General features: G+C 34.7%; 1 protein-coding gene across 12 annotated transcripts in view; it reads right to left on the reverse strand.

Moving 5' to 3' along the window:
* Positions 1 to 16152, reverse strand: part of LOC106068750 (solute carrier family 12 member 4-like) — a 151520-nt gene that overhangs the window by 19102 nt on the left and 116266 nt on the right. For all 12 annotated transcript variants that reach the window (XR_008779091.1, XM_056036911.1, XM_056036909.1 and 9 more), the window contains 13 exons: positions 11857 to 12003; positions 10611 to 10796; positions 9912 to 10123; positions 8767 to 8978; positions 8161 to 8301; positions 7213 to 7311; positions 6151 to 6208; positions 5927 to 6045; positions 3685 to 3859; positions 3326 to 3424; positions 2955 to 3074; positions 2188 to 2292; positions 1321 to 1409 (listed from right to left, as the gene is read on the reverse strand). Coding sequence is in view for 11 of the 12 variants with exons in the window: in XM_056036911.1 (XP_055892886.1) it covers positions 1321 to 1409; positions 2188 to 2292; positions 2955 to 3074; positions 3326 to 3424; positions 3685 to 3859; positions 5927 to 6045; positions 6151 to 6208; positions 7213 to 7311; positions 8161 to 8301; positions 8767 to 8978; positions 9912 to 10123; positions 10611 to 10796; positions 11857 to 12003 (1762 nt within the window). In the remaining variant the exon portion in view is untranslated. The remainder of the gene's footprint in view (positions 1 to 1320; positions 1410 to 2187; positions 2293 to 2954; positions 3075 to 3325; positions 3425 to 3684; positions 3860 to 5926; positions 6046 to 6150; positions 6209 to 7212; positions 7312 to 8160; positions 8302 to 8766; positions 8979 to 9911; positions 10124 to 10610; positions 10797 to 11856; positions 12004 to 16152) is intronic.

Here is a 16152-nt window from a genome sequence, read left to right on the forward strand (position 1 = left end):
TATCAGGCCAGGACGACTTTTTTTACCCATAGGCTGAATTTCATGCTTTTTTTATTACAGAAACCATGATAAAATCAGAAGGCCTAATAATTAAGGGAGATGTTTCTTACATACTTTGCAAAATAAAATATAACAAAGATATGCATGTATGTGTGTACGTGCATATTTTTTGCCTTGTATTAAAACCTTTAGAAAGCAAGCTAATCTCATTGTTTAATTCTATTGACTAATATAACGGAAAACCTTACAGTAAAGTTTAAAATTGCATAAAAGAAATTTATCCAAAGCACTGCAATTAGATCTAAAAAAAAAGAAAAAATATGCAGGAGTGTTAAGAAACACTTGACCTCTGTAACTAGTGTACGGGTATAATTTATCTACATGCTTGACTGACCATGCCAATGTGTTATTTTTTTGCCTGACCACTCAACACTATTGCGTATGCCTATCAACTATACCCACTACACCAGGACTACATATGTAGGCCCACTACATATATCTGACCAGGTTGTTAAAATCTGTCGAGGGTGTGGAGAAATTGTTTTCTTCTCTATTAGCTTTTCCTAATGCTCTTAGAGCTATGTAACTGTAGATTTAAACATAGATCTCAATAATAGATCAGATTACAATTTAATCTATGCATCGGCATCATCTAAGGTCCAAGCTATAAATAAGTTAATAAAATATCGTTTGCCGCAAATGAATTAATCTAAAACAATAAATATTGATCTACAATGCTTCAGATTCCAACTATTAACAAACAGCTACTATCAGTATTAAGCCCTTGAAGCCAGAACCAGAAGCGGTCCTTGGACTTTGATGACCAGTTGTTGGTCTGAAATACATGAACATATACATCCGAACACTAAACAAGCAAGATTGCACTTTAACTTTGAGAAATTTACAGTAGTAATTAGTTCAATATATATTTACGTTTTACATTGACTATGCCCCACCTCTTCACAGTTGGTGGACTCATACATAAACACACACTCATGCTACACAGATTAGTTTGTGATAGGCCTATCTGTTTATAAATACTGTTAAGCTTTAATTCATCAATCATTGACAGAGTTTAAAGCAATAAGGTAGGTAAATAAAAGGAAAACAATTATTACGAAGTATGTTATTTAACAGTTTTGCAAAATGCAACACAAGACATGTAGGTATTCGGCTCCAGCCGAATATCATTTTTTACTATCCGGCAATATTCGGTTCTAGCCAAATAGCAAAAAGTACTATCTGGTGCACCCCTAATCCAGACAGAGTGAGTTGATATAAGCTTTGCAAATATACAATTTAACTAAAAATCAAACTAACCTGCTTTCAACTGACTAGCAAATAAAACCAATTTTGGAAACTTTGGCTGCAGGGTTTCATCTAACTTCATCAACACAAGTAGCTGTGGTCTAGTGAAATAAAAACAATATTATAAACAAATGTTAAAAATAATCCTCACACTAACTACACATTCAAAATGGTAATTCCAAGAAATAAAAATGTAGCTGTCTGGAATGTGCTTAAATTTTCACAAAGATTCCAGAAGGATAGGGCTGCCAGGAGATTTAAGACATATTCTAACATTGGCCTGTCTGAAACCTGCAATGCATCCAAGGAAATACACAAAGCACATAGTGTAATGTTCCTATTGCTGTGACATTATTAAATATTGTATTTTACTGTTTATATAGTTAAAAGAATGGCTGCTTGGTTAGTGGTATGCACTCTGGACTGTTGTCTCAGTAGTTACAGGTTCAAACTCATCCTCCATCATCCTGCAGGAATTTTGATCAAGGAAGGAGTGGAGGCTGAGTGGTAAGGCGCTCGACTTCTAAATCAGGCGTCCCGGGTTCAAATCCTGGTGAAGACTGGGATTTTTAATTTTGAGATCCATGGGCAGCTCTGAGACCACCCAGCTCTAATGGGTACCTGACATTAGTTGGGGAAAAGTAAAAGGCAGTTGGTTGTTGTACTGGCCACATGACACCCTCGTTAACCATGGGCCAAAGAAACAGATCCTCTGCCCTATAGATCACAAGGTCTGAAAGAGGAACTTTACTGAAGGAGCATCCAAAACGTAAGAAAAAAAATAATTTTGTTCATGTAAAACTAATCATACAAAACAAAGACATTTTGGCTTGAATTTTGAGAGGTGGGTTTCTCAAGTTTGAGAACCAAATGGTATACCTCCAGTTTTTAGTGTGCGGAGGTCCAGCTTGAAGTCTCAGGAGGGAGTACCTTGCAGCTGACATGGCCAGACCTCTGATACCGTCACCCCACTCTTGTTCAGCACTGTAATAGAATAGATCAATAAAACAAAAACCGAATAGAGAATGATGTTTAAATGTTCAGTTTGAAGTAAAAACGCACTACTCACAAGGCCAGTACAGTAAATGTTTCATATCAATGCATTAAGCAGCAAAATTCCATTTCAGTGACAAAAGTATGTTAGTGTCTCACTTCTATCACTATGACTACTAACCTTTAGTTTTCAAAGTTAGTGGAATATGTGGTTGAGCAGCTTAAACCACTTGAATGTGGCTTGGCTACCTATAAGGGAGCTCGAGGTATGACATCTGACTCAAGCAGAGTTGTGTTTACTGAGTGCCTTAAGGTAGCAAGGAAAACCTTCTCCCAGATACACCTCCACCCATTAGTCCATAAAAGAGATTGGACCATAGCATTCTAAGGATGCTATAAACATGAAAGTTGAGTTATAAAAAAAACAGAAGTAAATCTCAAGTAAGCCTATTTGTTAGTGCTATTAGGCCTGAGAGTAAACCCAGTTCCAGAATATGAAAGATGGATTAAGTTGACTTTTAAAATGATTTGCCCTATAGATGTATGTATGCCATCAAAGAGCTTTCCCCACTATCTCATACCAAGAGTTGCCTCAGTTCAGAATCTGTTTGTGTATGTTGATACACCTAAGTTAGAGGACAAAAAAGACTCACCCTTTATATTCAATGTATTTGTAGATGCAGAAAGCTATAGCCAGGGCTGCCAAGGCGTAGTACCAACTTGAGATGAACATAAGAACAATACACAGGGCCAGTCCTAGCAGTGACAGTGTCCTACAAGTGGAAATATTTGACATACAAAATTGGAAGCATACCAATAGAACAATACAACTTTAAATCCAAAATAAAGTCCATACTATTAAAGGTTATATTGATAACACATATATGATGCTGGCATGCCAACCATACATTAACATACTGAATTCATGCACTTTTGAACTTTTTTGATTTAGATATAACATAAAAATTAATAGGTAGCTTTTTTTTAGACAAAATAATCAAAACAATAATTTCTGGTAACTGACCAATGATAGAATCTAAATCTTGGGCGCCAGTTAGGAGTCTGCAATAATGTCTGTAAAGCACAGGCCATGTTGACAAAACCATAACACATGAGGAAGAACCTGAAATGACAAGTTCAGCAATATTATGTCATTAGAAAAACAAGGTACACATATGTTTGGCTTACAATAGTTTAGGAGTAGGAATTTTGTCAACTTTACATAAAAGAAAAAAACAAAAACATACAAATGTTCAAAACTATACATTCTATTTAAAAAAAAACAACCCCATAACCCCCAATGTTTTCTAAAAATCATAAGGGAAAAAAAAATGTTAACCAAATAAATGCAAAATAAAATAATGAATCCTTTCTGCTACTTACATTGTTATAATAGGAGCAATGTAATCTACATTTCCAATCAACACTCCAATCTCAGAGATAAATGTTGTCAACAAAAGGGCACGGAAAGGTTCCCCTCTTTTGGTGGTGATACTAAAGACTCGCAGGAATGGAATGACTCCATCTTTTGCTATAGCTTGAAGTAAACGGGGAGCACCTAGAGAAGGAAGAAGATCAATAAAAGTACCTAGAGAAGGAAGAAGGTCAATAAAAGTACCTAGAGAAGGAAGAAGGTCAATAAAAGTACCTAGAGAAGGAAGAAGATCAATAAAAGTACCTAGAGAAGGAAGAAGGTCAATAAAAGTACCTAGAGAAGGAAGAAGATCAATAAAAGTACCTAGAGAAGGAAGAAGGTCAATAAAAGTACCTAGAGAAGGAAGAAGGTCAATAAAAGTACCTAGAAAAGGAAGAAGGTCAATAAAAGTACCTAGAGAAGGAAGAAGGTCAATAAAAGTACGAAGAGAAGGAAGAAGGTCAATGAAAGTACCTAGAGAAGGAAGAAGGTCAATAAAAGTACCTAGAGAAGGAAGAAGGTAAATAAAAGTACCTAGAGAAGGAAGAAGATCAATAAAAGTACCTAGAGAAGGTCAATGAAAGTACCTAGAGAGGAAGAAGGTCAATAAAAGTACCTAGAGAAGGAAGAAGGTCAATAAAAGTACCTAGAGAAGGAAGAAGGTCAATAAAAGTACCTAGAGAAGGAAGAAGGTCAATGAAAGTACCTAGAGAAGGAAGAAGGTCAATAAAAGTACCAAGAGAAGGAAGAAGGTCAATAAAAGTACCTAGATAAGGAAGAAGGTCAATAAAAGTACCTAGAGAAGGAAGAAGGTCAATAAAAGTACCTAGAGAAGGAAGAAGGTCAATAAAAGTAAGACATTTTTACAGATTAACTTGTATAAAATACAGCAAAAAGTTGGATATTAAATCTTGAACAGTCAATGTCTATTTTAGAAACTAAGTTACCATAGAACTAGAGTTTAGGCTGATAAAAGTTGTAAATCCTGCTTTTCCTTTTAGTGAGAAAGGTGAATATAAATTAGTTTTAACAATGAATGATGCATTTAGAAATTCCATTATTTTGCTAAGACATTGTGCTGTGACAAGTTCAAAAGAGCCCTGTGTGTTGAGTCTTCACAGGCCTGAACAAACTATTATAGCACAGCACTTTCTTGTTGGTTCATATTTCTCAGGGTTCAGCCAAGTCAAACATCAACTTATGGTGCCTACAGGAAGGAAGAGGAGAGGAAACCATGTCTCATATTCTTTATGACTGCCCCAGACATGCTGATTTCCATCTTAAGTAGTCTGGGAAGCCACAAGTTTTTGACCTGTATGATGACATAAATGTATAACATTACAGGGTTTCTGTCCAGGGCTTTTGTAAGGGAGGATTGGAGCCTCTCAGACCCTGACTCCAATGGAGATTATGATGATTATTTTGCTATATTCAATTCAACAACTTCTCTAGTTACTAATACTATACATTAAACATGTGACATGTATGCATCATACAAGCCAAAACAAATGTCACATTAAAACACAATTACACCCTAAATTAATAAAGTAATACCAAATTGAACTTTGTTTCATTGTGAAAACTAGGAAAAAAATGAAGGACAGTTAACACCATTTAAGATTCAAAGCAGGCAATGCTAAAAAAAAAATATATTTGAAATGTTTAAAATATATGTAACACAAAATACAATCATAAAAACAGACACTATATTCACTTGGGATTCAATGATGTAAAACCTACACACCATTTTTAAACAAAAATACAAACTTGAGTCTTTTTTTTAAAGGGTTCTAAAGATTGTATGAAAATAGTTTTTTTTAATTTTTATTTTGCAAGGATGTTAAGGGTCTCTTTTTAAAAGATATGTACACACAAAGTTATTTTTTTAAAAAGAAATTTTGTATACTATTATATACTGTTGCAGAACATTATTATCTGCTCTTTATTTTTCGTCGAAATTAAATGAAGTTTAAAAGCAATGCTTCAGTATTTCAAGCTGTAAGCTGTATTATTATTTAGTTATGGACCAAGAACTAATAAATACGTTATACAGTCTCGAGACACCAATAAATTAGATATATTATAGTAAAACTTAAACAGTTTATAACAAGTTTTTTTTTTTTAATATTCAACCAGAAGTTTCTCTCATAATGACTTATATGATAATTGTATTGTATGACAATAAAGCAACTGCTAGAACTACCAACTAACCTGTCAGACTCTGTAGGCCAGCACCAAGGGTTGACAAAAATGAACCAATCAAAATGACCCATTCATGTGGCCAGGCTAACTTGCCAATAATCAAACTGCCACCTATACTGGCACCATATCTGGACAAATCAATCAACATCAATTTTTTAAATATGAAATCACAGCAACAAATATGGACTAATACATCAGCTTATTATTATTGCTAACTGTTTGAAGCAACTTACTTGTCTCTCATTACATTGCCATCTATACAACCAGCAAAGAAGAGAACACAAGACAAATCTTCAGGGGAATAGGAAAGAAATATTTATGACAAATTAGTACAACATGATTGCTCTGAGTTATCACAAAAATGCTTCCAGATTATGTGTAGAATTTCTTGCTAAACTTTGTGTAGAGTTTCTTTGTGTTCAGTTTCTTGCTAAACTTTGTGTAGAGTTTCTTTGTGTTCAGTTTCTTGCTAAACTTTGTGTAGAGTTTCTTTGTGTTCAGTTTCTTGCTAAACTTTGTGTAGAGTTTCTTTGTGTTCAGTTTCTTGCTAAACTTTGTGTAGAGTTTCTTTGTGTTCAGTTTCTTGCTAAACTTTGTGTAGAGTTTCTTTGTGTTCAGTTTCTTGCTAAACTTTGTGTAGAGTTTCTTTGTGTTCAGTTTCTTGCTAAACTTTGTGTAGAGTTTCTTTGTGTTCAGTTTCTTGCTAAACTTTGTGTAGAGTTTCTTTGTGTTCAGTTTCTTGCTAAACTTTGTGTAGAGTTTCTTTGTGTTCAGTTTCTTGCTAAACTTTGTGTAGAGTTTCTTTGTGTTCAGTTTCTTGCTAAACTTTGTTTTTGTTTGTTTTACAAGTTTCTGACATTCCTTCAGATATGCATGCCCAAACCTCCTGCAAGATGGGAGAGGGTGGTGGTGGGTAGGGTTCAAACTCTGGACATTCTTACAACAGTCCAAAGTGCAAATATCCACTGAAATGACTAAGTCCTGGTTTGTAAAGTCTGCTGCTAGTCTTTCATACATCTAGCCTTAGTCATTTATATAGAGTTTGATAGAGACAATAAGGGGTGACAGAGTGGTTAAGTGCTTGGCTTCCAAACCTAGGATCCTGGGTTCGAATATCAACGATGATTGGGATTTTGATATTTGGGATTTTTAGGGCACCCCTGAGTCCTCCTAATGCTAATGACTTAGGTTTGGGAAAATAAAGGCGGTTGGTTGTTTTGCTGGCCACATAAAACAGATGACCTCAACAACATCTGAATTATAAATTGAAACAAATTGGTTTTTAAAAAGGATACAGACTGATGAGGTGGTACAGATAGCTGCTATAGTTCCAATAGGTATAGATTTCTGAGCATCAGCTAGATCACCAGACCTGTTAGATCCCGCCATAATGCCTGCAGATGAAACAAAGTCTCACTAAAGAAGTGCAGCTTATGTTTCTAGTTAAATGAGTGACAAAATTAACCCATGAAATGTAAAGACATAAACATGATCTGCACTTACTAGTGACTGATGGGAAGTAACCATGATCTGCACTTACTAGTGACTGATGGGAAGTAACCATGATCTGCACTTACCAGTGACTGATGGGAAGTAACCATGATCTGCACTTACCAGTGACTGATGGGAAATAAACATGAGCTGCACTTACTAGTGACTGATGGGAAGTAACCATGATCTGCACTTATTAGTGACTGATGGGAAGTAACCATGATCTGCACTTACCAGTGACTGATGGGAAATAAACATAAGCTGCACTTACCAGTGACTGATGGGAAGTAACCATGATCTGCACTTATTAGTGACTGATGGGAAGTAACCATGATCTGCACTTATTAGTGACTGATGGGAAGTAACCATGATCTGCACTTATTAGTGACTGATGGGAAGTAACCATGATCTGCACTTACCAGTGACTGATGGGAAGTAACCATGATCTGCACTTACCAGTGACTGATGGGAAAAAAAACATGATATGCACTTCCAGTGACTGATGGGAAGTAAACATGATCTGCACTTACCAGTGACTGATGGGAAATAAACATGATATGCACTTATCAGTGACTGATGGGAAGTAAACATGATCTGCACTTACCAGTGACTGATGGGAAGTAAACATGATCTGCACTTACCAGTGACTGATGGGAAATAAACATGATATGCACTTATCAGTGACTGATGGGAAGTAAACATGATCTGCACTTACCAGTGACTGATGGGAAGTAAACATGATCTGCACTTACCAGTGACTGATGGGAAGTAAATAGCTATTAAAATCATAAAAGAAGTGGTCATATCAGCTATTATCTCCCCTCTTGTTTCAGACCCTTCTTGTTCAGTACCAATTACTTTTCCTTGCTGTGTATACTTGTTCCAGATATTTTCTAAGTTTGAAAATAAAAAGTGTATTGAGCAGAATTAATATAATTAAAAATCAAACTAAATTAATTGATGAATAGTACATTATGAATAAAACATTATTTAAATGGATTGCGACCTTTTAGTTTTTTTTTTTATATTAAATAATAGCTAGCTAATTAGATATAAAAAAAAACAAACATTTTGCATGATTCAGTCAAAAGAAAAAGTTAATAAAGAATTAAATTTTCAAAAATCATAAAACTGATAATTGGCAAATGTTTTTTTCATGTAAAGTGTTTTGTCAAGAGCTGATTCTTATTTTAAAATTGGCTTATGAAAAACACAACAAAATTCCATCCAAGCATATGTTAAGCAGAAGTGACTTTTAAATTTACAGACAGCACACAAATGGATGAAGTAAGTGTCATCAAAATCTCAAACTAGACATGTTTTGGAGATAAACAGGTCTTCATTTCTTAGCTACTCACTGGAGAATATTCCACTGGACAGTCCAGGTATAGCTTTAAGAACTTTGACATCGGTGTGAGGGTTGTTAAAATAGTCGCAACTAGAGCTAGTGTTGGACTCATCCACGCAGTAGTGTTGATAGATTGGTCCAGTGATATTTTTGGTGCACATGAAGGTACCGTTGAACATGACCTTGTCCTGCTCTAATAGACGTTCACCCAGCATACAAACTCTGAGATACAACATGACAAGATTAGTGCGTTTTGGTTACATTTACCTTTTGATTGCATGGGAAATAATATTAATAATTATATAAAAAATAATAAATAATAATTGGAAACAGAAGCTGTTAGAAATAGAAAATTGAAACTTTTGATTATGTTCACAATGAATATTTATTGTTTCCTTCTTATCTTTGTAAAGAAAAATAGTGTACGCAAGAAATGTGTTTACATCTATTAAGATTGTAATAGTCTAAAATATTTAATTAGTAGTATTTATTCAAATGATTTGTTTTGTTAGAAAGTTTTATATAGCTTTATTGCTCAGAATTTAGTTTTACATAAATATTGTTGAGAAAATGATTGAAATATTGTTGAACAATTTAATTCATTTCATTTTCATATGACCTATAAAAATGTAAGGCTATAAAAAGAAAAAAGTTAATAAAATGATACAGGAGGCAGTGTTGACATTAACTCATTTAAATCAATGAAGTCTGATCATGGGATCTAAATGAGTTATGAAAAAAACAAAACAACTTGGAGCTGAAAATCAACATTATGTAGACCTGACATTTTGTTTTCTCCTGAGATTTGACTCATGTCTGCTAAATGCCTAAAGCCAGCATGGAAGCCTTTTCCTAAATACTGCCTCCATAACAAATCCATGTATTGAGCATGTCATAAAAGCATGGAAGACATGCCATTTAAATGCAATAATAGTAAAAATTAAGATAATAACAACCATTTTAATGATTTTACAATAAATTTATATTTGAAACATCTTGTGCTAATTAAATACAAATAATTTATCCTTAAATGCGGGAACCAAATTGTTGACTTGAGACTAGAATGAATATTGCAGGTTCATTAACCACATAAATATAAAAAAAAAACAAAAAAACTAATTGTTCATTATGTGTAAGCAAAAAAAAGTTATTTACTCGAGGCTAGTATCTGGGTTAGCCACAAAGATACCAATGTAGATGCAGAGAATGGAAATGATGACACAGGCCAGGGACAGTGCAGCAAACTTGCTGACAAAGCCAACGCCCACAAAGACAATGAAGGCCAGGAGGAGTAACACAACTGTACCGTACAGGCGGTAACTGTTGAAAACATCCCCAAACTGATTCATTTGTGGTGCCATGTATTGCTAGAGGCAAAGAAAAAAATGGATTTAATTAAATGATTATAATAAAAATTTAGCACAAAAAGAGCTTTAACTAACACACTGCAGACACTATAAAATACAATATTCTCTTAGATTTTTTAAGTGTATATTAAAATACATAAAATTAGGATATAAGATACATTAAAAAAAAGCGGGGTCATAAAATTTTTTAGTAAGACAGGATTTAATTTTGAGTTTGATTCTAAAATATCACCCTCTGAAGCTTCATAAGCTGTAGATAATCAAAACCACTTATTAAGTTGTTTTTTTAAATCCTTAGTAACATAAAATTTAAGGACCTATATTTTATAGAGCCATAAAAACTGTATTGAATTCCTTATCAATTCATTTACAACAATATTTGGTTTGATTGCTAAATATATTGTGACCCTGTTTTTTGTTTTAAATATTTAGATATTTAAATAAGGCAAGGGATAGAATAAGTAAACAGTAAAGGAGAATTATTTACCACTAATATCTCCACAGCACCCACAATGTACATGGAAGAGGCTACTGAAGTTCCCAAGTAGAATAGGACCCCTACAGCCCCACCAAACTCAGGGCCCAAAGATCTTGAGATCATGAAATAGGACCCTCCTGCAGGCACCACACCATTTGTGGCAATAGCACTCATAGAGAAGGCGGTTAGCATAGTCTGTGAATAAAAAAAAACACAATATTATTATTTATTTTTTTTACATTAAATACAGGAAAAAAAAATAATCTTAAGATGTCTGAAAATCTGGCTACTGATGCCTTTTTTTTTATATAAACATTTTATATTTCAAAATATAATTCTAGTTCAACTAGAAGTAGATCTAGCACCTGTGGTGTTTGTTTAGCATCTAGCAATCAATTTCTAGATCTGGTATTATTAATTTGAATGCAATAATATATTTACGATTTCTATCCAAAGAATGTACTGATTGACATGTACATTAACAGGGCATCAGTTTGGAAGATACAGATTGGTACTTCAGTCAATCAAGCTGTTAGTCTAGCTCAAGATATCTTGAACAATTGTCTTTATTGGAATTACAATTAGACTAAAACATATTTTAAAATTTCATACGATTAGATCTAAATCCAGTGAAAATCTAGATATTAGTAATAAAAAACCTAATGACTTAGGTCTCATTTAGTTATAGAATATTGAGATATACATCTAGATTTTATGTTAAAAGATTAGATTATTCTACTAATAAAAGGCCTAAAACAATTAAATATGTTGTACTTAAGACAAAATGAAGACTAGAATAGATTCTACTACCTACTAGACTAGGATATTCAAGACCTAACTTAAGATAATTATAATCTAGATCTAGACTATTATCCTAGATTTAGTACTGATCTACCCATATATGGTATAAGTCTTAAGTGTTTAACTGATAATTTAGAATTTTAAATGCCTGGTCTGGACTGTCGTCACAATGATCTAAAACAATGCAAAAATTAATTCTAATATTTTTTTGTTACAATTATTGTTAACTCAAACTTACAAAAAAATAGCTCCTAGATCTAGATTTCAGGAATTAATCCAGAATATAAGCTTATTAAGTCTAGAACATAAGACTAGATATAGAATATACATAGATAGAATCTACCGTACTTGGGATCTTTAAACAACAATTCTAGATATGTTAAAACAGCTAACAATGGTAACAAAATCTGGCCAAAATTGAGTTACTTCGAAAGATTAGAAAATATTTACTTACCGATGAGCAACAAATGAAGACAATACAAAAAGCTTCCAAAGTTCCAGCCATACCCACAATCCATGTTAAACGAACGAACAGCAGTACGCCGAAAATATTCTGTATACATGGTAGGTAGACACCTAAAATTGTGCCAAGATTTGCTTTCTGTCAGACAAAGGATCACAAGGCATTACAAAACTGCAAAAGCTAAATCTAGATTTGACATCTACGATTCAATTTATTTTAATCTGAAACGAGGTATGTGTTCAAAAGTCCAAATTTAAAGTATGTTAATTATAAATAAGATCTTGAAACTAACTGACATTACATAAATATAAGGTCGTATCTTTCATTTTATATTGATTGGTATAGGAATGCACGCTACTTAAATAAATCGAAATAGTTTGAAAATTGTTAGGCTATTGAATAAAGCGTCATCTCATATTTGAACCTAATTAAACTAATGCAGTTCTTGGATTGCTCTAAAATCAATAATAAATTGTTTTCTTAAGTAACTGCTTGATTAGTGTTTTAATGTTTATTCGGTTGACATCGAATCAAACAAATGGTATAAAACAAATCAACAAATAATTAGATTTGTCAAGTACACTTATTTAGTATTCAACAATCTAAATCTAGTAATAAATAGACAAAGTGCAGTTAATTAGATTAATAGCGTTCAAAATTCAATTCAGGTTAAATCAACTTCAATAACTTACTCATAATCACTAGCAAACACAAACTAAGAGTAAGATTAAGACTCCTTTATTGATCGTTATGGAAATTTGTTGTGATTACAAATACAAATAGTATAACTATTGAGGCTGTGCTACTTTGCAGAATGTATATTAAATATATAGAGTGTTGACTATAATCAAGTAGGCTAAGTTTGAACAACTTTGTAATGGGATAATAAAATTGAGGTTCAAGCAAATAAAATCAATAAAAATTATATTTGAATTTTTCGGTGTTCAAAAACTGTCAAGAGTGAACTCTTGAAACTTCAGTAGAAAAAAAGAATCTTGTCAGAAAAGGAAAAGGAGGATTTAATTTGATTTCTTCCATATCTTTGAAAATGTATACTTTTTTTTTCTTTGCAGGGCAGAGCGAAAACTGCAGAGTTGAAAGCATGGGTCAGTGGACTGAGGATGAGGCACATACACTAGTTCGCACAAACACTCACACACGTTTCGAATCACACACGCCGAATTTCGTGCCAAGGCGTACACACATATGAATACTCCGATCCTTCTAATATCGACACACACACATCTTCTTATGCTCAAATGGCCATGTTAGGACTCACAGGGCACCAAGAGAATGTCGACGCCCTGCCCATCATAGCCATCACATGCCGGGGCACGTTTAAAATGAGTGAAATCTCTCGTCTGACAGTGCGACCTCCCGCCCCCCCCCCTCCTAGAATGTATTGTATAAGCCTTATCAAGACTTGAATACGCCTCCCCCCTCTCCAGGAGCTACACACATATATTATGTGTGGAAAGTTGTTGTCTTGAGTGAGCTACATCTTAAATTTCATTCACAGAACATTCTGATGTCCACAGTAAGGTCTGACCAAACTAAGACTTATTATTGTTTTTTTACTTTGAGACGGAAGAAAGCGCCCATGTAGTACAGTAAGTAGGGCCTACACTTCTTTTCTTCCTCACAAGCTTTTTGTGGACTACGTTTATTATCAGGGATCTTTCTTCTTAATACAAATCCATAGATCTAGTTTTATTGTTTCTCTTGGCTTTATTTCGCCTTGGGTTCTGAATACTTTAACGTGTGACGAGGTTGAAATAATATAAGAGAAATATTATATTTGTGCACTGCAGATTTAGACTAAAAGGGAGGTGACCTACGTTCTACAATGCTAGAGATACAACGGCAGCCTCGACGACATCATCGTTATTATTATTATCATCTCTCAATGCCAACAGGAGTACAAGGTATCAACAGGAGTAGATCTACTAGGTATCAACAGGACTAGACCTACTAGGTATCAACAGGAGTAGACCTTCTAGGTATCAACAGGAGTAGACCTTCTAGGTATCAACAGGAGTAGATCTACTAGGTATCAACAGGAGTAGACCTACTAGATATCAACAGGAGTAGACCTTCTAGGTATCAACAGGAGTAGACCTACTAAATATCAACAGGAGTAGACCTACTAGATATCAACAGGAGTAGATCTACTAGGTATCAACAGGAGTAGACCTACTAGATATCAACAGGAGTAGATCTACTAGGTATCAACAGGAGTAGACCTACTAGATATCAACAGGAGTAGACCTACTAGGTATCAACAGGAGTAGACCTACTAGATATCAACAGGAGTAGACCTACTAGGTATCAACAGGAGTAGACCTACTAGGTATCAACAGGAGTAGACCTACTAGATATCAACAGGAGTAGACCTACTAGGTATCAACAAGTGACCGCCATTTCATACTGACTGGAGCTGTACATTCTGCCTTTTTGAAAGACCGCCTTCTTTCAACTCTTTCTCCCTACTGATATATGACATCACCGTCTTTTCTGACCATGTCCATCTCAGTGAAGCCAATGTAATTCTCTCAGGTAAATGTCCTCTTCAACTGATACATTTTTTTTCTTATCATAAATTCTCCCTTTCAAATTTTTCTCAACCGCTTGTTCTGTAGTTTCCTATCACAATGGTGGCTTTTATAGTAATCGCAACCGCACAGGACCCAGACGTTAAGCATATGTATCAAGGATGATATTTTGTTGCAAGCAACATTTACATTACAAGTAAATTGTAAGTTCCATGATACCTAACTACCATCACGCCAATACATCTCCTGTCATTTTAACATTGTGTGTGTGGGTGTTTTTCCGGGACATATTAACCAAACTCCTCTAAACGAATGACCACTTGGGGGCTATTTGAAGAGTAGACAAGAATCTTTAAACCTCCCAACACGACTGAACATCGACCTGAAGATGCGGACAATTAAAAGTAACATTCTAGTCACATCGTTATCTATGGCAACAGCAGAAATAGCTTCTTTTGACCCCAGAGCTGACCTAAGACTACAAAGATTAGGACTACAGTACCAAGAGATCGATCAAGGGCCATGCTTACCACGGATATAGACACATTAGTATTACTTTTTTACTTGCAAGTCGATTTGTAAAATAGTAAAAAAAATATTTAAAAAATCTGATATTTCTGCGCGAGGAGAGCAGGCTTGGAAAGGAGAAGATAGCCTCGGTGGGTGGAGATGTGACAAGAGAACAGACGACAATCTCTCATAGGAACTCTTTCTACATGAAGACAGCTTGAAACTACCGGTATCTCATAAATGGCGATTAGGAAAGAACCAGGCGGCCTAGTTGCACTGTGGCAGGCGGTCTAGTGGCTCTGTGGCAGGCGGTCTAGTGGCTCTGTGGCAGGCGGTCTAGTGGCTCTGTGGCAGGCGGTCTAGTGGCTCTGTGGCAGGCGGTCTAGTGAATGTGAGACAGACGAGGTAGTCTAAGACTTGCTGGCTCATTGAAAAGAAACTGAATTTTAGTTACATCTATATTATTTTCGAAAAGTCTTTTGACCTACTTGGATGTACGAGGCTAATAACAAAACTGTAGATTTGGTTTCAAAGATATTTGCATTATGTAAAGATAGTTGCTTGCTATACCCTTAATGTAACCTGATATTAATTGGTAACCAAAAATAATTATATGGAAAACAAGAAAATATCCAGAAATCGTGACAATTGTATACCAAGTTATTTATAAACATTTTTATTAATCAATTCGTTGACCAGAATAAATGAATATAAAACATGGTGACTGAGCTAAAAAATGGAATAGAAAATGTTGTAGAACTCAGACAATTATCTGTATCTCTGTACAGTGATTCTGAATACAAAAATGAATTCTGTGCTGCCTTTACCGTTCTAGATAATTCTGTAATGGTAGACACCTAAAGTTTTCTTCAATGACTTTCTTCGATCGAGCAAGACTCCAGCAATCTCAATGATAATAACCTCACAAACTGAGACTTAGACTGACCCTTGACCCACAGATTTAGCGCAAACGGAGACTAGGGATTCTTCCCTAGCGCCAGACGATCAATGCGCTACCCGTGCCGAGAATGTATTAAATAGAGACGGTTGAAACAGTTTCTGTGGGTGGGGGAGAGACGTTACAACGGTTCCAAATGATTAGGAATTCATCAGCCATAGAAGTACAAAGACGTTTTAAAACAAGAACGCGCCCAAAGACTAGTACAAAATAAACGAAACTGCTGCATTCACAATATCGGCGCTGACAAATGAAGGCAATTGTCTT

This window comes from Biomphalaria glabrata, chromosome 7 (assembly GCF_947242115.1).
Source record: "Biomphalaria glabrata chromosome 7, xgBioGlab47.1, whole genome shotgun sequence".
NCBI lineage: Eukaryota > Metazoa > Mollusca > Gastropoda > Planorbidae > Biomphalaria > Biomphalaria glabrata.